The sequence below is a fragment of the Octodon degus genome, unplaced genomic scaffold (assembly GCF_000260255.1).
Source record: "Octodon degus isolate 3935 unplaced genomic scaffold, OctDeg1.0 scaffold00059, whole genome shotgun sequence".
Taxonomy (NCBI): Eukaryota; Metazoa; Chordata; class Mammalia; order Rodentia; family Octodontidae; genus Octodon; species Octodon degus.
In genome coordinates this window covers 13117845-13137844 of record NW_004524635.1, presented here as the reverse complement: position 1 = coordinate 13137844, position 20000 = coordinate 13117845, and the positions used below count along the sequence as shown (strand labels likewise).

The 20000-nt window shown below is 47.5% G+C and overlaps 1 protein-coding gene across 1 annotated transcript in view; it reads right to left on the bottom strand.

The window, feature by feature from the left end:
- Window positions 1-3137: 3137 nt before the first annotated feature.
- The window catches only part of Gpd1l (glycerol-3-phosphate dehydrogenase 1 like), a 69458-nt gene continuing 52595 nt past the window's right edge, over window positions 3138-20000 (bottom strand). The window contains exons 6-8 of the mRNA XM_004634218.2: window positions 11694-11927; window positions 11373-11479; window positions 3138-3364 (exon numbers count right to left, since the gene is read on the bottom strand). Coding sequence (XP_004634275.1) covers window positions 3268-3364; window positions 11373-11479; window positions 11694-11927 — 438 coding nt within the window. The 3' untranslated portion in view covers window positions 3138-3267. The remainder of the gene's footprint in view (window positions 3365-11372; window positions 11480-11693; window positions 11928-20000) is intronic.

Sequence of the window (20000 nt, the reverse complement as noted above, 5' to 3'; positions counted from 1 at the left end):
CCACAAAATAGGTATAGGATTAAGTGTTTATTAAATCACGCTTTTAAATTATACATCCACCTATGGTCTGTAAACAATTACAGTACACATGTAAGTAAAAGCCCAGCAAATCAGAACCAGTGGAAGTATCAAAGTTCCTCGGCACACTGGCACCTTGCCACAACGCTCTCCTTAGCCAAAACACAGGGCAATGTTACTGTTAAGAGTTAATTGAAAAAACCAGCCCAAGTCCATCTCTCTTCTAGCATGGACTTCAAACATGGATTTGTTCCACACTACAGTAGGGTAGATGATAGCAAGGCAACAGTGTAGTTTTAACATTCACAGATTGGCTTAGATATCAAGTTTCTAATCAAGGTATTCCTTGATTAGATTCCAAGGTATTCTTCCCTATTACCATAATTAGTAAGAAATATGAGATAAAAATAAATGACAGACCATAGGTGGTTATAAAAATAGATGACTCATAGAGTAATAAATATCTACAATTAGTAGAGCATAAACTTATAAAATTTACTTTTTTCCATAATGTGCAGATTACTATAAAGTATGTTCAAGAGGTGCAGTGAGCAGATGTCAGAGTCGGAAGAGGGTGTTTGTAAAGAATGAATGTTTATTCAAGTACAAAACCCAAAGTAGGAAGCTGATGCAGGTGAGAATCCACAAAACACACGAAATCCTAGCTCCTCACAACATGTTATCCTACTTCGCAGACACACCACAATTAGCTTCAGCCCTTTTTATATCTTAAAAAGTAACTCTTTGTTACCTATATACAAACTTTTAAAAAATTTATCAAGAGACACGCAAAGTTGATTAACAGGGCAGTAAAACCGCTGAAACTCCTAACATTTTGTGTGCTTTCATACACTTCTGTGTATGGAGTTTGAAATGCCCAAAGAGTTTTAGATGAGAGTTTTAAAATACCCACAAAAAATGTATTATATAATTATTTCACCTGTGAGAGTATCAAGCCAGGATGGGGAAGGGGAAGCAGATCTCAGGAAGAAACTCATGATGAATATAGACGGGACATTTACATGTTGTTTTAATTATGGAATGCTATGCAAGGTAAGTGGAATGCTATTCTGACAGCAATCTCATTTCAGAAGGTACAGTAATTCCCATCTAATTCTAGAATTAAAAGCACTTACTCCACATAATGTGCGTTTCAGCAAAGTTGGCATCTACTTGGTTAGACTTGCCAGTGTCACCTTAAAGCTTCATCAAAGATTCATGGCAGACTTCAGCTGTAAAGTCCAGAACTAATATCAGGTATTCATCTTCCTTTCTCACAAGGTCTACTCGAATTGTCCAAATGTCACCTTCGATGACAGTGGTGTTCTCTAGAAACCTTTGCTAGTTTAGTTTCTGGGCCAAAATACCTCTGAGGCCTAACATGTTTGGGACTTCGGTTAAGCGTCCAGGCTCCACTGACATCCTAACACACTTCCTACACCTTCAGGAGGGGCATGCACATGCAGCTTCTCTACATCTCCTGTCCTTTCAGGAGACCCTGGAACATTCACTGGTGCCCAGGACATTCTGGGCAGATGGTCTAAGGATGGCCAACCAAATTTTCTACAGTAGTGGTTCTCAAATTCTAGTGATCACCAGAAACACACAGAAGACAGGCTGAAACCAAGGTGCCAGCCCAGAGGTATAGGGTGGCACCTCTGGGCCTGGGAGCCTGATTTTATTCCCTTGGTATTGGGAGTGGAACCCGGGGCCTCACTCATGTTAAGCAACTGTTCTACCACTGAGATACACCCTCAGCCTTTTTAAAATTTTGAGACAGGATTGTTGTCTAGGCTGCACTTGAACTTGGACCTTCCTGCCTTAGTCTCCTGAGTCGCAGGGATACCAGGTATATGCCACCATGCCCAGCTTCAAAATGTGCATTTCTAAGAGGTAAGCTGATGCTGTTGGATGGGGAATCATACTTGGAGTGGTGACCATCAAGACACCAGCCCACACAATTGGCAGCTGCAGGAAGCCCCCTTGTGGCCTCAGGAAAGGCTGCACATGCATTTGCTACAACTCATCAGCCTGGACCGGGGACACAGCTCAGTGGCATAAGCACCTGCCTGGCAAGTGCAAGGTCCTAAATTCAATCCCTGGTACACCCCCCACTCCCAACAAAAAACAAAACAAAACAATCCAACAGCCTGAGGTCAGGTGAGTCTGGTGACATCTTAGAAAGTCCTATGCCTTGGCAGGGTGAAGGGACACTGCACTTGACTCCCGGCCTACCCCTACTCACCACATGACCAGGTGTAGTGATGACATCTTAAAGGAGGAGCAGCCCCCTCAGGGATTCTGCGAGGTTTAAGAGAAATGTTGGCAAAGAAGCACCACCTAACACAAGCATCGTCCGAGCGTGTGTTAGAGGACCGAGTGGTTCACAGCAGGACATTCTCAGGTTTCTGACTTCTGCTACCACTGTGTCTTTACTAAAGCACGTTCCTGCGGCTAGAGAAGAGAAAGGTGCCTACAGAATGCAGAACACTGCAGTGGAGAGCAGTGTGGATACTTAATGTAAAACACGTAATTGTTTGAAAAAAGAGGAATCCACCATCAAAGTATTAGTTGATTATGCTGGTTTTGAGACAGTGTTTAAAAGTTAAATATGGTGATCTTTGAACACCCTTTCTCTTCAATTGAACCCACCATTTTTATGCTGCTTAAATTTATCATCAAAAAATGAGAAAAAATTTAGCTGAGATAATGCCAATCATATAGACTACATAGTAGGGGAGTTTTAAATGCAATCTTTTTTTCTTTTTTTGGTGGTACAAGAGATCAAACTCAGGACCTTGCGCTTGCCAGGCAAGCACTTATTCCACTGAGCTATCTCCCCAGTCCTAAATGCAACCTATATTAAAAGGACATACAATTTTAGTTTATAGAAACACCCACAGAATGAACAATGCACACACATGTGCACACACACACATTCACATGTGTGTTAAGTTGTTGCCCAGTACATCTTAGCCAATGAATTATTCCTCCTAATTAAAAAAGTGAATTTGTCGGGGCCGGGGAGATGGCTCAGTGGAATAAGCACTTCCCTGGCAAGCACAAGGGCCTGAGTTCAATCCCTGGTTCCGCAAAAAAAAAAAAAAAAGTGAATTTGCAATAATTCATAGATATCCATGATGGGAGAATAGTCAAGCAAACATCTTGTTGCTAAGTCTTGGTTTCCATATGAATCCAAAATTCCCATGGGAGAGGCAGAACGGTCCCCAGCCCGGCACGTGGTTCACTTTAGGTGTGCTCTGGATGGCTCTGGAGACAGGACAGCATCTCCGAGACGGGTCTGCCTTCGTAGCAGATCTGATACACTGCAGTGAACAGAGGAAACCTGGGCAGGAGGAAAGGTGAAAAGACAAGGTCAGGCCAGCTGGCTCAGCTCCTGAGGACGGTCTTCTGTGCTGTGTACCCATCTGCACCGAGGCACTGCACACTGCGCTGCAAAGCACAGCGACCACTCTCTGCAGCCCTCTGCCATCTGGCCTGCAGGGTGTCAAGCCTCTGCACTGCACGTGCTAGGCCCCGGGACCACGCAGATCACCCTCTGCCCCATAAGCCTGCAGTGCATGCTCTCACAGGTCGCAAGGTCACCCCTCTTGGACACGAGGTGGCTCATTTACAGAAAGAGCTGTGGCTCAGCACATGGCCAAATCTGGGATGGACCCAAGTTTCTGTCACTTTTTGAAAGATTAAAGATGAATTTTAAATTGCAAGGAGGTATTGCTCCCTCTTCCCTGAAAAGGGTCCTCCCTCCAAGGCAGGAGGCCACCCACACGCTGCCATAAATAGCTCAGGCGTGGAACACCCACAAGCCAAGTAACGTCCACAGTTAGCAAGGCCCTACCTCACCTGCCACTCCTCAGGCGTGGACACATGTAAGTGAAAGTGTGACATGGACAAGGGGACGAACAAGCAGGTACTAAGCCACTGCAAGAAAAGGCAGTATCCCAGGCTACAGCCGGCTCTGCACCCTGGGATACTACTTTTTTTTTTTTTTACACATGTGTGTGTGTACATACACACACACACACACACACACACACACGCAGAGTAAAATAAGCTTGACAGAATCAATAGAGCCTTAATAGCCATTCTGAAAATTACCTGAGTAGAATACTTTAATGACAATTTAATTTAAGAACAAATAATCCTAGGATATCACATGTCTTTCTGAGTCCATCACTGGAGGATTTTTAAGGTGTGGACTGCTATGGTATCATGTGGAGTCAGTGGGTAGAACCAAATCTGACTCCTAGGTTGCACACTCTGCCAAGTTTTACTCTGCTCCTGACTTGCTTCCCCACCTACGAGATGGGGCTGGCAGCTGGCATGTGTATCAGATGCCTTGTGTCGAGTGCTGGTGAGGCCTTTGGTAGGCAGTGGGCATTCATAATGACAGCCTGTAACTGCAGCCACAGAGTGGCTGTGGGTCAGAGACAGCAGACTCCATGCGGAGAGCTGAGGCTGCCTGTTCATCACTGCATGGTCAGTGCCTGGCGCGGTGCCCAGCGAGGGCAGCTCCTCAGTATTTCTCCAGTAATTCCTGTGAATTCAATGTAGAGCCTGGAAGCCACAGCTCCCCCACTTCTGTGCTTCCTGCCTTAGCTTTTCTATTCCTAGGATGAGAACATGGTGTGTGTCCCCAAAGCAGTGTGGCAGGTGATGACTGGCCACCCACAGGCATTCCCAGCCCCCCTAGCCACCTGGTTCTTGCTGAGGTTTCTGGGGAAGATCTTCATCCTCTCTCCTTCCAAGTCACTGGAGGAGAAACTGCTACTCTGGACTGCTCCTGTTCCTCCCAAGAGCAGCTGTGTCACATGTGAGGCTCGGAGTGACTACAGCCACCCTGAGGTTCTAGAGGGGGTGCAAGGGCCTCACAGATTTTCATCCAATGGCACTGAGCCAACATCAGCCAAGTTCACCTTGGGGCCTCTGATAGCAGAACACTGCTCCTATGCTGAACACACTTCCAGTTCTTTTATTTTTTATTTAGTACAGGGTCTACAAGGGTCTCACAAAGTAGATTGGATTTGTAGTGATCCTCCTGTTTTCAGTCTCCCAAGCACTGGAATGACAGGCGTGCACCACCACACCCAGTCTCCTTTGCCATCTCAGCACACCCCAGAGGGAGGGCTGGCACTGCATGCCAGGGATAGATCCCCAGTCCCTGCACTCTGCCTAAGCAGATGCTTTGGTCCACTGAGCTATCTGGCTGGCCCTAGCATTTCTAGCTTTTAAACCCAGCACTTCTGAAATGTATTCTGTAGAAGCAACATTAATGAGATATGCAGTGTGTGGGGGAGGGGGGACTTCTAGTGTCAAGTAACCCCCCCAACCACCCTACAAGGTAGGAAATAATATTCTGGGGCCGTGGAGATGGCTCAGTAGAATAAGCACTTCCTGGGCAAACACAAGGGCCTGAGTTCAATCCCCGGTTCCGCAAAAAAAAAAGAAAGGAAATAATATACTACAGATGAGGAAGCAGAGGTACGGTTTCAGACCCTCAGCCAATGCTCAACCACAAACCTACACTTCATTTAAATGTTACTTTTCTAGGGCCTGGGGAGGTAGCTCAGTAGATGCGCAAGGGCCTGAGTTCAATCCTCAGTTCCGAAAAATAAATAAATAAATAAATAAATAAATAAATGTTACTTTTCTATAACATAAAGTGCTACAAGGCCACTTACATCTTTTTTTTTAATTGTTTATTTTATTTTATTTTATTTATTTGTGTGTGTGTGTGTGTGGCCAGCTCAGCCCACCAGGGGGCGGGGCTGGCTGGCATGTGGTGCTGGGGGATTGAACCGCGGTCCCTCTGCTTTGCTAAGCTTGGTCTAAGTAGGTGCTTTAGACCACTGAGCCATCTCACCAGCCCTGCCACTTCCATCTTAAATAAAGTTTGAGGTAAAAGGAGGACATACGGTACTATTTCATAGAAAAGAGTTGACATAAACCAATTAGCCATCCGACCAAGGGATGCTGGGGACTGAAGGTGTTAGGCTTCAGGCTGCTGTGGGGATGTGCAGGCTATGAATAAGGCCCAGCCCCTGGGAGCTCACAACACCGCCAGGGGCCACAGTGTGCCCTCCCTCCAGGTCATGGGCTGAGTCTTCACCCCAGGACCCCCATACGTGGGTTCTGATGCCAGGCCTTTACAGAGCACTCAAGTTAACATGAAGGCACTGATGTGCTCTTCTAAGAAGAGGATGCAGGACACAGGCAGGTACAGCCAGATGAAGTGAAGACACAGTGGAAGACAGCCATTAGAGGCTAAGGAGAGAGACCTCCAAAGATCCCAACCCTGCCAACATCTTCATCTCGGACTGCCAGCCTCCAGAACTAAGAAAGGATTCATGTTATTGTTCAAGCCACTCAGCCTGTGATGCTGTGTTATGAGACAGTTCTAGCAAATGCAAACACCTTAGCTTCATACGCACACACACACACACACACACACACACACACAAAGGCTGACACAACAAATTTTATAACAGTAGAAAATCCTGAACAGCTTTAATATCTCTTAGGAGGTGACTGGCTAAATAGTTTCTCCATCTAGTAGAGTAATCCATAGCCATTAAAGAAAGAGATCTCTGTGAAGATGTGGACCAAACTTCAGAACAACCCATAGGGTGAAGAAAAGCAAGAGATAGGGCAGTTCGCAGAGACTACTACCCATCACATGGACAAAAGGCCACAGAGAAAGGTACCCTAGAAACTGGAAAACGCCACATCGAAGGCAGAAGTCAAGACTTCTTTAAACTTCACTGTACACTGCATGGTCTTTCTTTCTTTCTTTTTCTTTCTCTCAGTTTTCCCCCCCAAATCTGTAGCTTTTTTTTTTTTTTTTTTTTTTTTTTTTGCTGATCCAGTGATTGAACTCAGGCCTTTGTGCTTGCCAGGCAAGCACTTATTTTACTGAGCTATGGGGACCTGGCCCTCCCCTCCAAATCTGAAGGCTAAAAGTAAAATAATACATCTATATAAATAAATATCTATGTTCCCCACACCCAGGGTTGGCGAGCCACAGCCTCAGCACTGCTTCCAGCCTGGGCCTTGTTTTTGTGCTACCTGCATGCCAGGAATGAGCTCTGTATTTTAAATTGCCATGAAAGAGAAAAGGAGGAGGAAAAGAAGTGATGAGGCCTGTGTGCGGCCTGGAAGGCATACCCGCCCAGTGGTTCTCTATAGAAGACATTTGCCGAGCACTGGTCCACACAGTGAGTTCTGGGCAGGGACGGTTCCTTGCAGCAGAACATGAAGAAGGCTTCTGGGTGGAGAGGCCTGGCCTGCCAGTGAGGGCGCTGGGCCTGAGGTTTGCTCAAGCAGGGCGCCCAGACAGACACACCCTAAAGACCCTCAGAAAGCCGGGCAGGTACTAGCCAGAGGCAGTTGCCGAAACGCCAACCTGCAGGCTGTATTTGATTCTGTAAGAGCTGGAGGCCTCCAAGTTGGCAGTCATCTGGCCATGCTTTTAACTTATAGACAAGCTCATTGGGACACCAAACAGCAAAAAACATGATTTGCCCAAGACCACGTGGCTCATATGCCATAAGGTATCTCTGAATGCTGCTCTCCTGCTCACCCAATCTATAGCCCTGAAGAAGAAAGGGGGTAGGGGCAGGATACAGAGGGACAGGGTGGTGATGATGAAAGTGAAAAAAAAAATATTAAGGTGGGAGCAGCACAGAAGGTGACTGACAGAAGGACTGGCCTCTGCAGTGCGGATCAAGAAGCAAGGGGTGCTGGAGAAGGCGGTCCTGGCGCCATCCCTCCAACCCCAAAGCAGGAGCCTACCCACGCCATTCTGCACAGGTACGCCCGGCTTAATTTGTCGTCAGGAGAACTGAAAGGATACAGCTGGAAAAGTATGCATTCTGGGCAGCTCGGCCTGAGGCTAGGTAGCCACCCCTCAGCACCTTTCCCAAAGGGCTAATGGCAAGCAGACCAGTAGTGCCAACCTGCCCCCCAACAGAATCCTATCCAAAGCTCCACTTGGTAGCACACAGAGGCCACTTGAAAATCCTGCTTGGGAGACTCTTGCCATCACCAAACATGTAAGGAGTTTAAAACTAAAAAATTCCTGAGTAGCTGCACATGCTTCTCATTCCCAGATACTTACTTGGGAGGCTGAGGCAGAAGAATCACAAGTTCAATTCCCAATAGGCAGTCAGTCAATAAAATAAAAATCCTGATAAATACTCAGTGGTTGTTACAGTAGCTCTACCACATAGCAACAGATCAGTGTCCATTAAGCAATAAGGAAAACCACGCATGGCATAGAAGCCCTCCTCTTGGTCACAAGTTAAGATCCTTCCCTTCCTCCTGTCTATGAACCTCTACTCTCCTGGGTGGCTTTAAAAGCCATTTCAGGGCTGGCCAAACAGCTCAGTGGATAAAAGCGCCTGAAGGGGCCAGGAGTGCTGGCCCCACCCCCGGGGCACCCTGAGACAGCAATTGAGGCTGGGTGTGGTGGCGTGCACTGTAATCTCAGCATTTGGGAGGCTATAAACAGGTAGATCACTGGGTCTGATCTAGTAGTGAGACCCTGAACATCTTGTAGACCCTTCCCCCAAAATACAACAAAACAAAACAAAAAAGTCACTTTAGAAAATACAGTACAAATTAAAAGGGGAAGGGCTGGTGAGATGGCTCAGTGGTCTAAAGCACCTACTTAGAACAAGCTTAACAAAGCACAGGGACCGCGGTTCAATCCCCCAGCACCACACGGCAGCCAGCCCCGCCCCCTGGTGGGCTGAGCTGGCCACACACACACACAAATAAAAAAAAAATTAAAAAAAAAAAAATTAAAAGGGGAAGACTAATGCCCCACCGATTCGGACTTTTCACTGGGAACTCCACGGCTGCTAATTTTGACTGAGCAAGAGGATGGGTGGAGCTGAGTGCAGTGAGGTGAAGATGCACTGTGGGAACCAGCAGACAGCTGGGCTGAGCCAGAGCGAAGGCAATGCCACCAGAGTTGTGACGGTTTGTGTCTGGACGTCCCCCAAAGCCTCACGAGGGCACAGGCGACAGGCTTTTCAGAGGCAGCTGAATTTAGAGTTCGGTCATTGCTTCATTGTCTAGCGCTGGCATGGGGTGTGAGTACTCTACACCCCACAAGGTGGGGAGCCTGCATATGATATAAGGAAGGCAAAGCTTGTTTCTCTCATTCCTCTCCTGTTGCTTCTGGTATCTTCTGCGGCCATGAAGAATTTCCCCTCTGCCATGCCAGCCTGCCTTGGGGCCAGCTGATTATGGACTGAAACCTCTATAAACTGTGAGCTAAATAAACCTTTCCCCCTTTAATCTTTGGTATTGGGTATTTTGTCTCAGCAATGAGAAAACTAAAACAGACATCAGCTGCAAACTACCTCCTGGCTGAAGAGAAATATACATTCTAGATAAGCCCCAACTAACGGCATCAACACAGCTGCCCAGCACTCTGTAATCCCAGATAGTCAAACTTTCCGATACTTCCCCAGGAACTATTGGGGGAGGAGAGGAGACACAGTATTATAGTTTGGATATGAAGTGCCCCAAGTCCATGTGTTAAAGACTTGGTCACCAACCTGAGCTGGGACCTTTAGGAGGAAGGGCCTACTGAGAGGCAAATAGGCGAGGTCACTGGAAATGTACCATTGAAAGGGATGTAAAACCTGGCTCCCTCCTCTCTTTCTGTCCTAGTTTCAATGAGGTGAACAGTCTCCTCCGCTGTATGTTCCAATCACGACATACTGTGCATCTACAGTCCCAAAGTGACAGTGTGAGCAACCATGGACTAAAAGAACTGAAACCTTAAGTCAAAATAAACAATTTCTTTCTTTCTTTCTTTTTCTTTCTTTTTTTTTTTTTTTTTGCGGAACTGCGGATTGAACTCAGGCCCTTGTGCTTGCCAGGAAAGCGCTATTCCACTGAGCCATCTCACCGGCCCCAACAATTTCTTTTTATGTTGATTTGTCAAAGTATCTGTTATGCTGACCAGCAGGTATGCTGCGCAAGGCTAAGAGGTGCCAGTGTCATGGTCCCGGGGGCAGCTCCGTCGCTCAGTAGGATGGAGGGCTGTGTGGGAGGCAGCCCGAGAGGTTAGGCAGCTTGTGATGCTGCAGGGCCTACTCCTCCAGCGGTGACCAGCCCACCTCACATAGGCCTGGCCCCAAACGGAAGGGGAAGGCAGATCCAGGCAGCCAGTCACTTGCACAACCAGAGATGGCAAGGCTGTGCACCCAACCTTAACCAGGTCTCTCAGGGAGCAGAATTCTGGGATAGGTTGTCTTTCCTTGTTTCCTGAAATGTTTGATATTTTATTCATATGTCTTTTTTTTTTAAAATCTTTTATGTATTTATTTGGTACAGGGTCTCGCTACACACTCGTAGTGATCCTCCTGTCTCAGCTTCCCCAGCACTGAGATTACAGGTGTGCACCACCACACCCAGTTTTGGTGGCCAGCTCAGCATGCCCAGGGCAGGGCTGGCACAACATGTGTACCAGGGGTCAAACCTGAGTCCTTGTATTTGCTAGGCAGCTGCTTAGATTGCCAGGCTATCTCTCTGACCCCTTTTATTTTTTGAAAAAGTAATTATTTTTTAAAAATTTAAAACTTGAGGGAAAAAAAAACAACTTGAGGGGCTGGTGAGATGGCTCAGTGGTCTAAAGCACCTACTTAGAACAAGCTTAGCAAAGCAGAGGGACTGCGGTTCAATCCCCCAGCACCACATGCCAGCCAGCCCCGCCCCCTGGTGGGCTGAGCTGGCCACACACACACACACACACACACACACACACAATTTAAAACTTGGGCTGGCCAAATAGCTCAGCAGATTAAAGTGCCTGCAAGCAGGCACAGGGGATAGGGGTTTGATCCCCAGGCCTGTTATGCTGGCTCTGCCCCTGGGGCATGCTGAGATGGCAACTGAGACTGGGCACGGTGGCGCACACCTGTAATCCCAGCTCTTGGGAGGCTGTAAACAGGAGAATCATTATGAGTCCGATCTAGTAGTGAGACCTTGAACACCCTGTAGACCTTTCCCTAAAAAACAGAAAAAAAAAAAATTAAAACTTATGACACATATCTCTTCCTGAACTGCCCTATCAGACAAACTATAATCTAAAAGTTCATATAATACTCCTTATATATTGTAATACTCCTTATAGATCTCACTTAAGTTGAAACTTATGTTGCATAAACACTTGTATTTGGGATAGGAAGGTGCTTCCTGTCATAGATGTTCACTTTACACAGAGGACTCCTCTAACCTAGTACAGTCCTAGGTCCACTTGTCAAACGGTGGTGCTCCTCTGTTGGGAGCCACTGTCCCAGGTGATGGGGTGGGCTTACTTGTCCGTGAGTCCCTTCTGCTTGAGGATGCGGTACACTTCTGCAGAAGTCTGAGGTCCTTGGAGCTTCTGCCCATTCAGCATCTCCTTCTCCAATTCTTCAATAGTCTTAAAAGCAAAGGATAATATATCTACGGTAAAGACTAGAGAACCATTGATTTCAAGGGAAAGTGGGGCAGGAGGGCTTCTATCCCTCTGCAAGCCAAAGAAAGATAAAGACATATAAAGACCAGAGGAGTCCCATGAAAACACCAGGGGCAAAGGGCAGGTACAACATTGACCCTGGAGGTTGGAGGCAGAGGGGCAGGAGGGTAGGAGCTACCTTCCCTGTCCTGGCGAATGCCTCGGCCACCCTGCGGTTCCGCCCTCCATAGCAGGTGGTGATCAGGTCAGCCACCCCGCAGCTCTCCAGGAAGGTGGCTGTGGACACCTGGCCCTTGCAGAAGATCTTGGCAAAAGAGATCATTTCCATGAGGCCCAGGCGGATGACGGCAGCTTTGGTGTTGTCTCCGCAGCGGAGGCCATCACAGAAGCCGGCTCCCACAGCAACGATGTTCTGTAGAAGAGACAGGAAAGCCCAGAATGCTGTTAGGACACTCCAGTGGGTGAGTATGCAGAGGGGGACAGCTGGGAGATACTGGCTCTACCTCAAAAGGCCCAGCCCTGGCTCTCCTGGACCACGGCAGAAGATGAAGGGGGTGTGCCTTTTATCTTCCCATTTACAGAACCAAGTGGTAGTGGTACATCCAGTTAGCCAGACTTGTAATGGCTGATAACAGTCTTGGGTAAAACACAGTTTGGACAGACTACTTGCCTTTGGGTTGTTTTCAGTAAAACTGAGTGCTTTATTCAATTATAACATTTATAAGGAAAGTATACAAACTCTAAGGGTATTGCTTGATGAATTTTTGTAGTATTTTGAACACATATTGCCAGCTAAAAACAGGGGTGCAACCCATCCCCCAGAAAGTTCCCCGAGGATCCTTTTCAAATACCACTCCCCCAAGGCAAGCACTGTCTTCCCCTCTCACAGCATGGGCTGGTTTTACCAGTCTTTAAACTCCCTGTGCACGAAGCTGTTTAGTTTGCCATTTTTTGTGTCCAGCTTCTTTGTCTTGATTAACACCAAGTTTAAGGGACTGGGGAGATGGCTCAGTAGGATAAGTGCTTGACTGGCAAACGCAAGCATCTAAGTTCAATCCCCGGTTCCACCAAAAAAAAAAAACCCACCAAGTTTAAGGTGCGTCATGTCTTTCCATGCAGCACGTTCACTGCCAGTGCTGCCCAGTGCTCCCGAACAGCATCAACCCACACCATCTGCTGCATGCATGACAGCAGAGGGAGACACCCCTGGGTTGGTTCACTTTCTTTTTTCATGCAGGTTCACACACCATGTTGTCTAGCCTGACCTTAAACTTGTGAACCTCCTGCATCAGCTTTCAGAATGCTGGGATCACAGGCGTGCACCACCCCTCTCGGATGCCTGGTGCACTCTTCATGTCTGACAGCATGGTGTTAGGGAGAGAGGAAGGCAGTGTGAAAGGAGCCTTAGGAGATGCCGAGGGGCAAGGCAGGCTCTGGTTTGGCAGCTGTGTTCTGGAGGGAGGAGCTGCTGAATCAGGAAGCAACGTTGGTCCTTTCAGGATGGTGTCACTCAGAAACTAAGAGCTGGACCCCCAGAAGTCCTCCCTGCCCTCTGACCCTGGCCAATCCATCCTCCTCTCTAGGCCATTTTGCCTCAGATGTAGAATGTAGGGTTGCATGAAATTTCAAAATCTCTCCCAAAGTGACATTTCTCTAAAAAAGCTGGTGTACTTACAACTTGCACTGGGGATATGGTGGGATGGCATTTGGGGCTACAGGATGCTCCCTGGGGACTTGTGGGGGACTGAGGTCAGATAGGGTGAGAATGGGCCTATTACAGTTGCCATGGCAATGTGCCTGGGATAACTGGCCAGGTGGTGAGACTGCTGGACTTGCCCTCTGCTACTTCTTCTCTGTGTCCCTGTGTCCTCATCAGATCACTATGTGACCCGTTCTGAGGGCCAGCCCCAGGCAAGGTCTACAGGCTGAATGAATGTGAATGAGGACTTCCCCTCAGCTCCTGCTCCTGCAGACACAGCAGTGGGTACCTACGTGCGTACAGCAAGCTGCACCAGGTCAGAGGCACAGTCTCCATGATGTGTAGCATGGTCCTGAAAGGGGTACCTGTCCTTCTATTTCTGGGCTGGCACAACCTCTGCTTGCCATGTACACCACCCCGTGGAAGAGTCAAAAAGAACATGCCATGAGGGCCTGGCCCACACTGTGCCTCTGTCCTGTGCCTGATGCTTCCTCAGAGTGGAACCTTGTGCTCCTGCCTCCTGCAGTCAGAGACCTTGGCATGCCAGCCACTATGGTTCTAGGTTGAGGGGTGACACCTCTGCAGCCCACTCAGAGGCTGGGAGATAAAAAAAGGGCTGCTTAGCAATAGAAAGGACATGAGGGAAAAATATTAAGAACAGCAATGGCTAACCCTCCTGAACTGTTCTAAATGCTTCATTCATTAACAAATCATTTAAACTTCATACTTCACAGCTGCACAAGGCAGTCCTGTTATGCACAGAAAGAGGAGATAGGGCAGGCAGGGAGGGGGATGGGCAGGCGACTTCATCAGGTAGCTAACCTGTCTACCCACCGCCAGGCCTGGCAGGAGGTGCGCTTGCCCTGGGACAGCCCAGCAGGATGCTGTGGGCAGATCCTGGGGACCAAACCGTGTTTCTCTCATGGCGCTCAGACAATCATGCAGACATGCAGGGGAGGAAGCAAGACTGACGGGCAGAGGAGCCTGGGGGTCCTCTCAGCCCACGTGACCCTTTACCGCGGGGCGCATGTGTCAGGACACGTCAAGGTCTCCACTAGACAGCTAACCTTTCCTTCAGGGAGAGCTGGGGACCCACAGGAGGGCAAACTCCCTTCTAAGAGGACTTTGGACCCCTACCCAATTTAACCACCTTATGATGTATCCTGAGGTCTTCATGCCCTCCTTCCACCACTATCACTGTGAAAAGAAAAATGCACAGAGCCAGCCAGTGCATGTGAATAGCATTCGAGCAGATGGCCTCTGAGATCACTCAGCTGTGAAAGTTACCATTATCCACTGCGCATTTAAAACTGTTTTAAATTCTTTGCAGCTAAAAATACCATGATTTTTAGAAGACAGGCCTGCTTAACCTCTTCCCCATTTAGTGCAGTCTTTGCAGTTGTGAACTGGGGCACACTGGACAGGGCTCAATTCCTCTTTCACGCCTGCCCCTTCCCCCATAATGTAAACCCAGAGGACCAGTCCACATTTCTTTCTGGATCACCACCTGGGAGATCAGTGCACTGAAACCCAGGCAGGATCCACTGCTTTCTGTCAGGCTCAGACTCTTCCCAGCCACCAGCTCAGAGGATACACTGTCTACACAGCATGGGGCCCTCGAGGCAATGTGCCACCCAGTTTGCAGAGCTGCCAAGGGTCACTGTTGTCAGGCTCATATGTGGCTCCCTGAGCCGGGCTCACCGACAGGAGCTGTGCTAGCTTGCAATATCCAAAACGAGTTCTGCGCTACCCAGTACGGTCACCACTAGCCACAAGTGGCTGCAGGACCTTTCTGATGTGGTGATCATGACTTAGAAACTAAATGTTTAATTTTTAAAACTTAATGAGGGGGCTGGAGAGATGGCTCAGTGGTCTAAAGCACCTACTTGGAACAAACTAAGTTTAGCAAAGCACAGGGACCGCGGTTCGATCCCCCAGCACCACATGCCAGCCAGCCGCGCCCCCTGGTGGGCTGAGTTGGCCACCCACACCCACACCCACACACAATAAATAAATGTAAAAAAAAAAATTCTTTAAAAAAAAAAAAAAAACTTAATGAGAAGCATGGTATTCAGTAGACCCCAGAGCTGTTTTATGACAGAATGAAATCCTGATGTTGCACATCCAGACCGAGATGGGGGACACCAGAGCTCTCGGGTGCCTGAGGGTCGGCCCTGCTGCTCTTGGCTGCTGGCTGTGGCTCTGGCTTCTCTTATGGGTAAGGGAGGGAGGGCATGGACATCAATCAGCCCTGCTGAGTGGGATGAGGCTTCGGTTGTGACGCAAAGGGAAACCTGCTTTCAGGGGATGTGGAACAGGGCACCCCTTCACGGCAAGCTACTGCCGCATCAAGAAGCAGAAACTGGAAGGAAGCAGATGGACCCTCAAACAGACCAGTTTTCTCTGAAAGCATTAGGTTCTTCTGCTTTGTTACAAAAAAGCGAACCGATATTAACCAATCAGGTTCTCCCACTCCCTATTTTTCCCCTTGTTCTTCCATTGGGAGGTCTCATTCTATTTTGTAGAATGTTGGCTGCGCCAATTTAAATCTCAAATTAAAGCCAATTATACCTGTAACTAAATTTGTTTTAATTTTGTCTTTTGACAATATATTACAGTCAAAATTATTTACTTTAGTCAGTGTACATGAATTATAGTTTATAGAAAGTTGATGCTTATAAAAGAAAGCTTTCCAGCCAGATGTGGCGGCACACTTCTGTAACCTAGCCCTCAGGAGGCTGAGGCAGGAGGACAGCTGCGAGTTCAAGGCTAGTGTGGGCTACAGAGTGAGATCAAGGCCAGTTTGAAATATACAGCAAGTCTCAAAACAAAACAAAACATACTTTTCTTAATGATTAAGTACTTGTTTTATTGGCTAGTATGGAGAAAATGACTAAAGACTGTTAATGTGAAAAAGTAAAACATACTGAACTACTTCAGCAGTGAGGCCTGGTTTTTGTTTTTTGGAGGTGACCTTCTCTGCATCTTTGTGCTGTGTGGAATACAATGAATATGACTACCTTATAGTCAGGCAGATGGAACAAAACTTCTGTTTATGTAATGAAGGAAACACCGGGCCGTTTGCCTTTGCATTGGCAGCTCTGACAAGGGGGCTTCATTTTGTTCTGGGTGCAAACGAGAGAAGTCGAGCTGCGGGCAGCAGCCCGTGAGCACCGGAGATTCTGAAGCTGCTGCCGCCTCTCCAGCAGAGCCGACGCTCCCTTCGCATGAGTCCTTTGCTCTTCGGTGCTCACTCTCCTTAGCTGTATGATGCAGCATCACCAGACACTAGAAGGTCCCCCAAACAGAAGAAGGGAACCTCAACTTAGCCCACCCACAGTAGGTTGTAGGTTTGTTACTTTCATCACTGACAATAATTTTCAAGCCATTTCAGTGAAAGACACAAAGGAGTTTATCAGGCAGAGTTGAAAAAACACATACTCAAGAGAGAACAGAAGGTAGGCCAGGGCGAGAGAGGCGTGTTACGGCCTGGAGTCAGGTGGTCTGAGGTGTCCCCACGGTGGATGATGCTCCGCCTGTCAGATTACCACTGTGGCAGACTAGGTCAGAATGCGAAGTGCTTATGTGTGCACGTTCTGCCTTTCTGAGGACTGAACCAAGAGCCTTTGAACTGAGCTAAGCCCCCAGTCTGTTTCTGAATTGGCTTCTTTTTTTTGTGGGGGGAGTCTTGTGAAACTGCTCCGCTGGGCTCAGACTTGCAATTCTCCTGCCTTGTCTCCCATCGTGCTGGGACTATGGGCTCATCCACACGGTCTGAAGTTGAGACAATGCCTACTGACTGCTGCTTCCCTGTGGGTGGAGGGCTGCGGGAGAAGGGCAATTTTCAGGTGAACAGCACAGGGCCAGAGCCCAGTTTACACACCTACTGTATCTTTAAGTCCTTATGGTTTTTCTTTCTTTTTTTTTGTGGGGGATTTGGTCTTGAAAGAGAAAGGGACCTGAGTGACTTTTGTGTCCTGAGGTGCAGTTTTTCTTAAAAGTACAATCTTATAATTTCAATTCCAATCTTTCAATTTCCTTGACTCCTTTCTATTTTACTTTTATTTATTTATTTATTTATTTATTTTTGTATTTTAGGGAAGGGTCTACAGGGTGTTCAGGGTCTCACTACTAGATTGGACTGGTAGTGATTCTCCTGTTTACAGCCTCCTAAGTGCTGGGATTACAGGCATGCAATCTCACCCAGTCTCAATGGCTGTCTCAGTGCATCCCAAGGGTGGGGCCAGTATGGCAGGAACAGGGATCTAACCCCTGGCCCCTGGGCCTGCTTGCAGGCACTTTAATCTGCTGAGCTATTTGACCGGTTGTCTATCTTACTTTTAGCTAGCCAGTTAAAAAAAAAAAAAAATCTATATCTTTTTTTTTGCAGAACCAGGGATTGAACTCAGGCCCTCGTGCTTGCCAGGCAAGTGCTTATTCTACTGAGCCATCTCCCTGGTCCATCTATATCTATATCTATATCTATATCTATATCTATATCTATATCTATATCCGTATCTATATCTATCTATATCTCCCAGCTCTGACTCTGCCAATCATAGTAATGGATCTCGTTCACAGGATGGCCAAGGAGGATGACCAGGAAGTGGCCCTTCAGCTCCATTTGCCTGTACCCACAAATCACTGTCATGGTAGCAGGAACAAACCCCCTTATTGGCTTCCTGCCAGGAAAAATGAAAGGCAATAGATGTTCAAACAGCACCAGCATGGGTTCCTATTAGCAGAAGCCTTTCCAGAACCCTCAATCTAGACTCTTCTCATCCAGCACCCTTTGTTCTGGGCAGGATTTCACAGCTTCTGTGAGCTCCAGAAACAGCCAGTCACTTAAAAACTGTTTTGCAACAGCTAGTCCAGGGCCGAGCAGTTAGGCATTCATGATGCCCTGCTGTCAAGTGGTCATTAGTTTAATGGAGAACTATTAAAAACACATAAAAATCGCAACCAACAAAAATAAACAAAGCTGCCAAAGCTGGCACCTTAAGCATGCAGCAGAGCTTGTGCAGAATGTGACTAATACCCCCTAGACACACAGTTAGAAATACAGAGGTGTGCCCTCTGCCAGTGAGCCCAGACCTTTAACTGACTCAGAGTGTACCGTGACACACACAATATTAATTCTAGAAGATGGTTTTAGATTCAGAATAGAACAAAAAAGCTATGCAATTTATGAAAGGCAGGGAGAAGGCGGCTTTGGACCTCGGTGTTCTCCATATTCTCTCAACTTGGGCAATTCTCATTTGAAGCAGGCAGGTGAAAGCCACAGTGTCTACTCCTTCCCTAGGTGGGCTCCAGTTCCTGAAAAGTGGTTCTCTGCTGTAAGAGATGACTCAAAAGAGTTGCACAAGGCCTTTGCATTGAGAGCTCTTTCCTTTTCCCTTCTTTTCTTGGCAGATGTCAGCTTCAGCTGCTCAGGTTCCAGGGCAAAAGGATCAGGCAGGTGTGAGCACAGCAGCCTGCTGGCTGTTTCCCACAGCGAGGCCAGACTGTGTCCAAGGCTTTCAAAACCAGGTGTGGTGGCACATGCCTGCCATCCCAGCACTCAGGGGGCTGAGCCAGGAAGACTGCCAAGAGCTTGAGGCTACATACTGAGTTCAGGGATGCATGAACTATTACAGATAGCTAAGTTAGGTAGAAATGTTACAGGCAGTCAGGGCAAGGACCTAAAAAAGTTAGTGCAGAACTTAAGAACAGTTATAACCATGGCTGGAGGCACATTCTTTGTTTTTTGTTTTTTTTTTTTTTTTAATTTATTTGAAAGAGAGAGAGAGAGAGAGAGAGAGAGAGAGAGAGAGAGAGAGAGAGAGAGAGAGAGAGTGGTGTGTGTGTGTGGCCAGCTCAGCCCACCAGAGGGCGGGGCTGGCTGGCATGTGGTGCTGGGGGATTGAACCGCGGTCCCTGATGCTTTGCTAAGCTTGTTCTAAGTAGGTGCTCTAGACCACTGAGCCATCTCTCCAGCCCATGGAGGCACATTCTTTGAAGGCCAGGCCTCAAGATAAAGATGGAGCCTCCATACTTCCCAGAGGAATGAACAATAATGATTGATATTCTAAATAGGCATCAGTCACCTTGGGTTTTGGGGACCAAAACCTCCTGGCACATCCCTTCCACGAAAGGTTTTTGTTCTTTCCATGTACAGTTGATACAATGACTTCCTTCTCCATTGGATCAATATTACCTAAGTACATGTCGCATCTAACAGGAGGGGTATTACTCTTACCAGTAGGCACTGTGGAAAACCACAAATGAAGAATAAAGCCGTGCCCACCTGCACACCTGTCCCAGAGGCAGAGGCATGACCACAGAAAAGCACAACCACACTACCTCTGCCCCCAGATTCCCCAAGGCAGCAAACTCCTCCCCTTCCCTTAAAAGCTTCTGTTCTACCCTTACCTCCTGCTGATTCCTTTCTTGGCCCTCAGCTTACTCTTACCCCCACCAGCCAAGTATAAATAGCCAAGGTTCTTACACAAAGTTTGCTCAGGTGTCTCCTCTTCTCTGGGCTTTTAACATTTATATCTTATTGGTTGACCACAGTTTCATCCTACCTTATACCTGTCTTGTGCTTTTGCTCTATAAAACTTCCTTTAGGAAGTGCGGTCATAAGCAACCCACTTGGGATCCCTCCTGTTTCTCAGCAGCTATATTTTTCTCCTTAATAAATATATCCTACTCTTGGGGGCTGGAGAGATGGCTCAGTGGTCTAAAGCACCTACTTGGAACAAGCTTGGCAAAGCACAGGGACCGCGGTTCGATCCTCCAGCACCA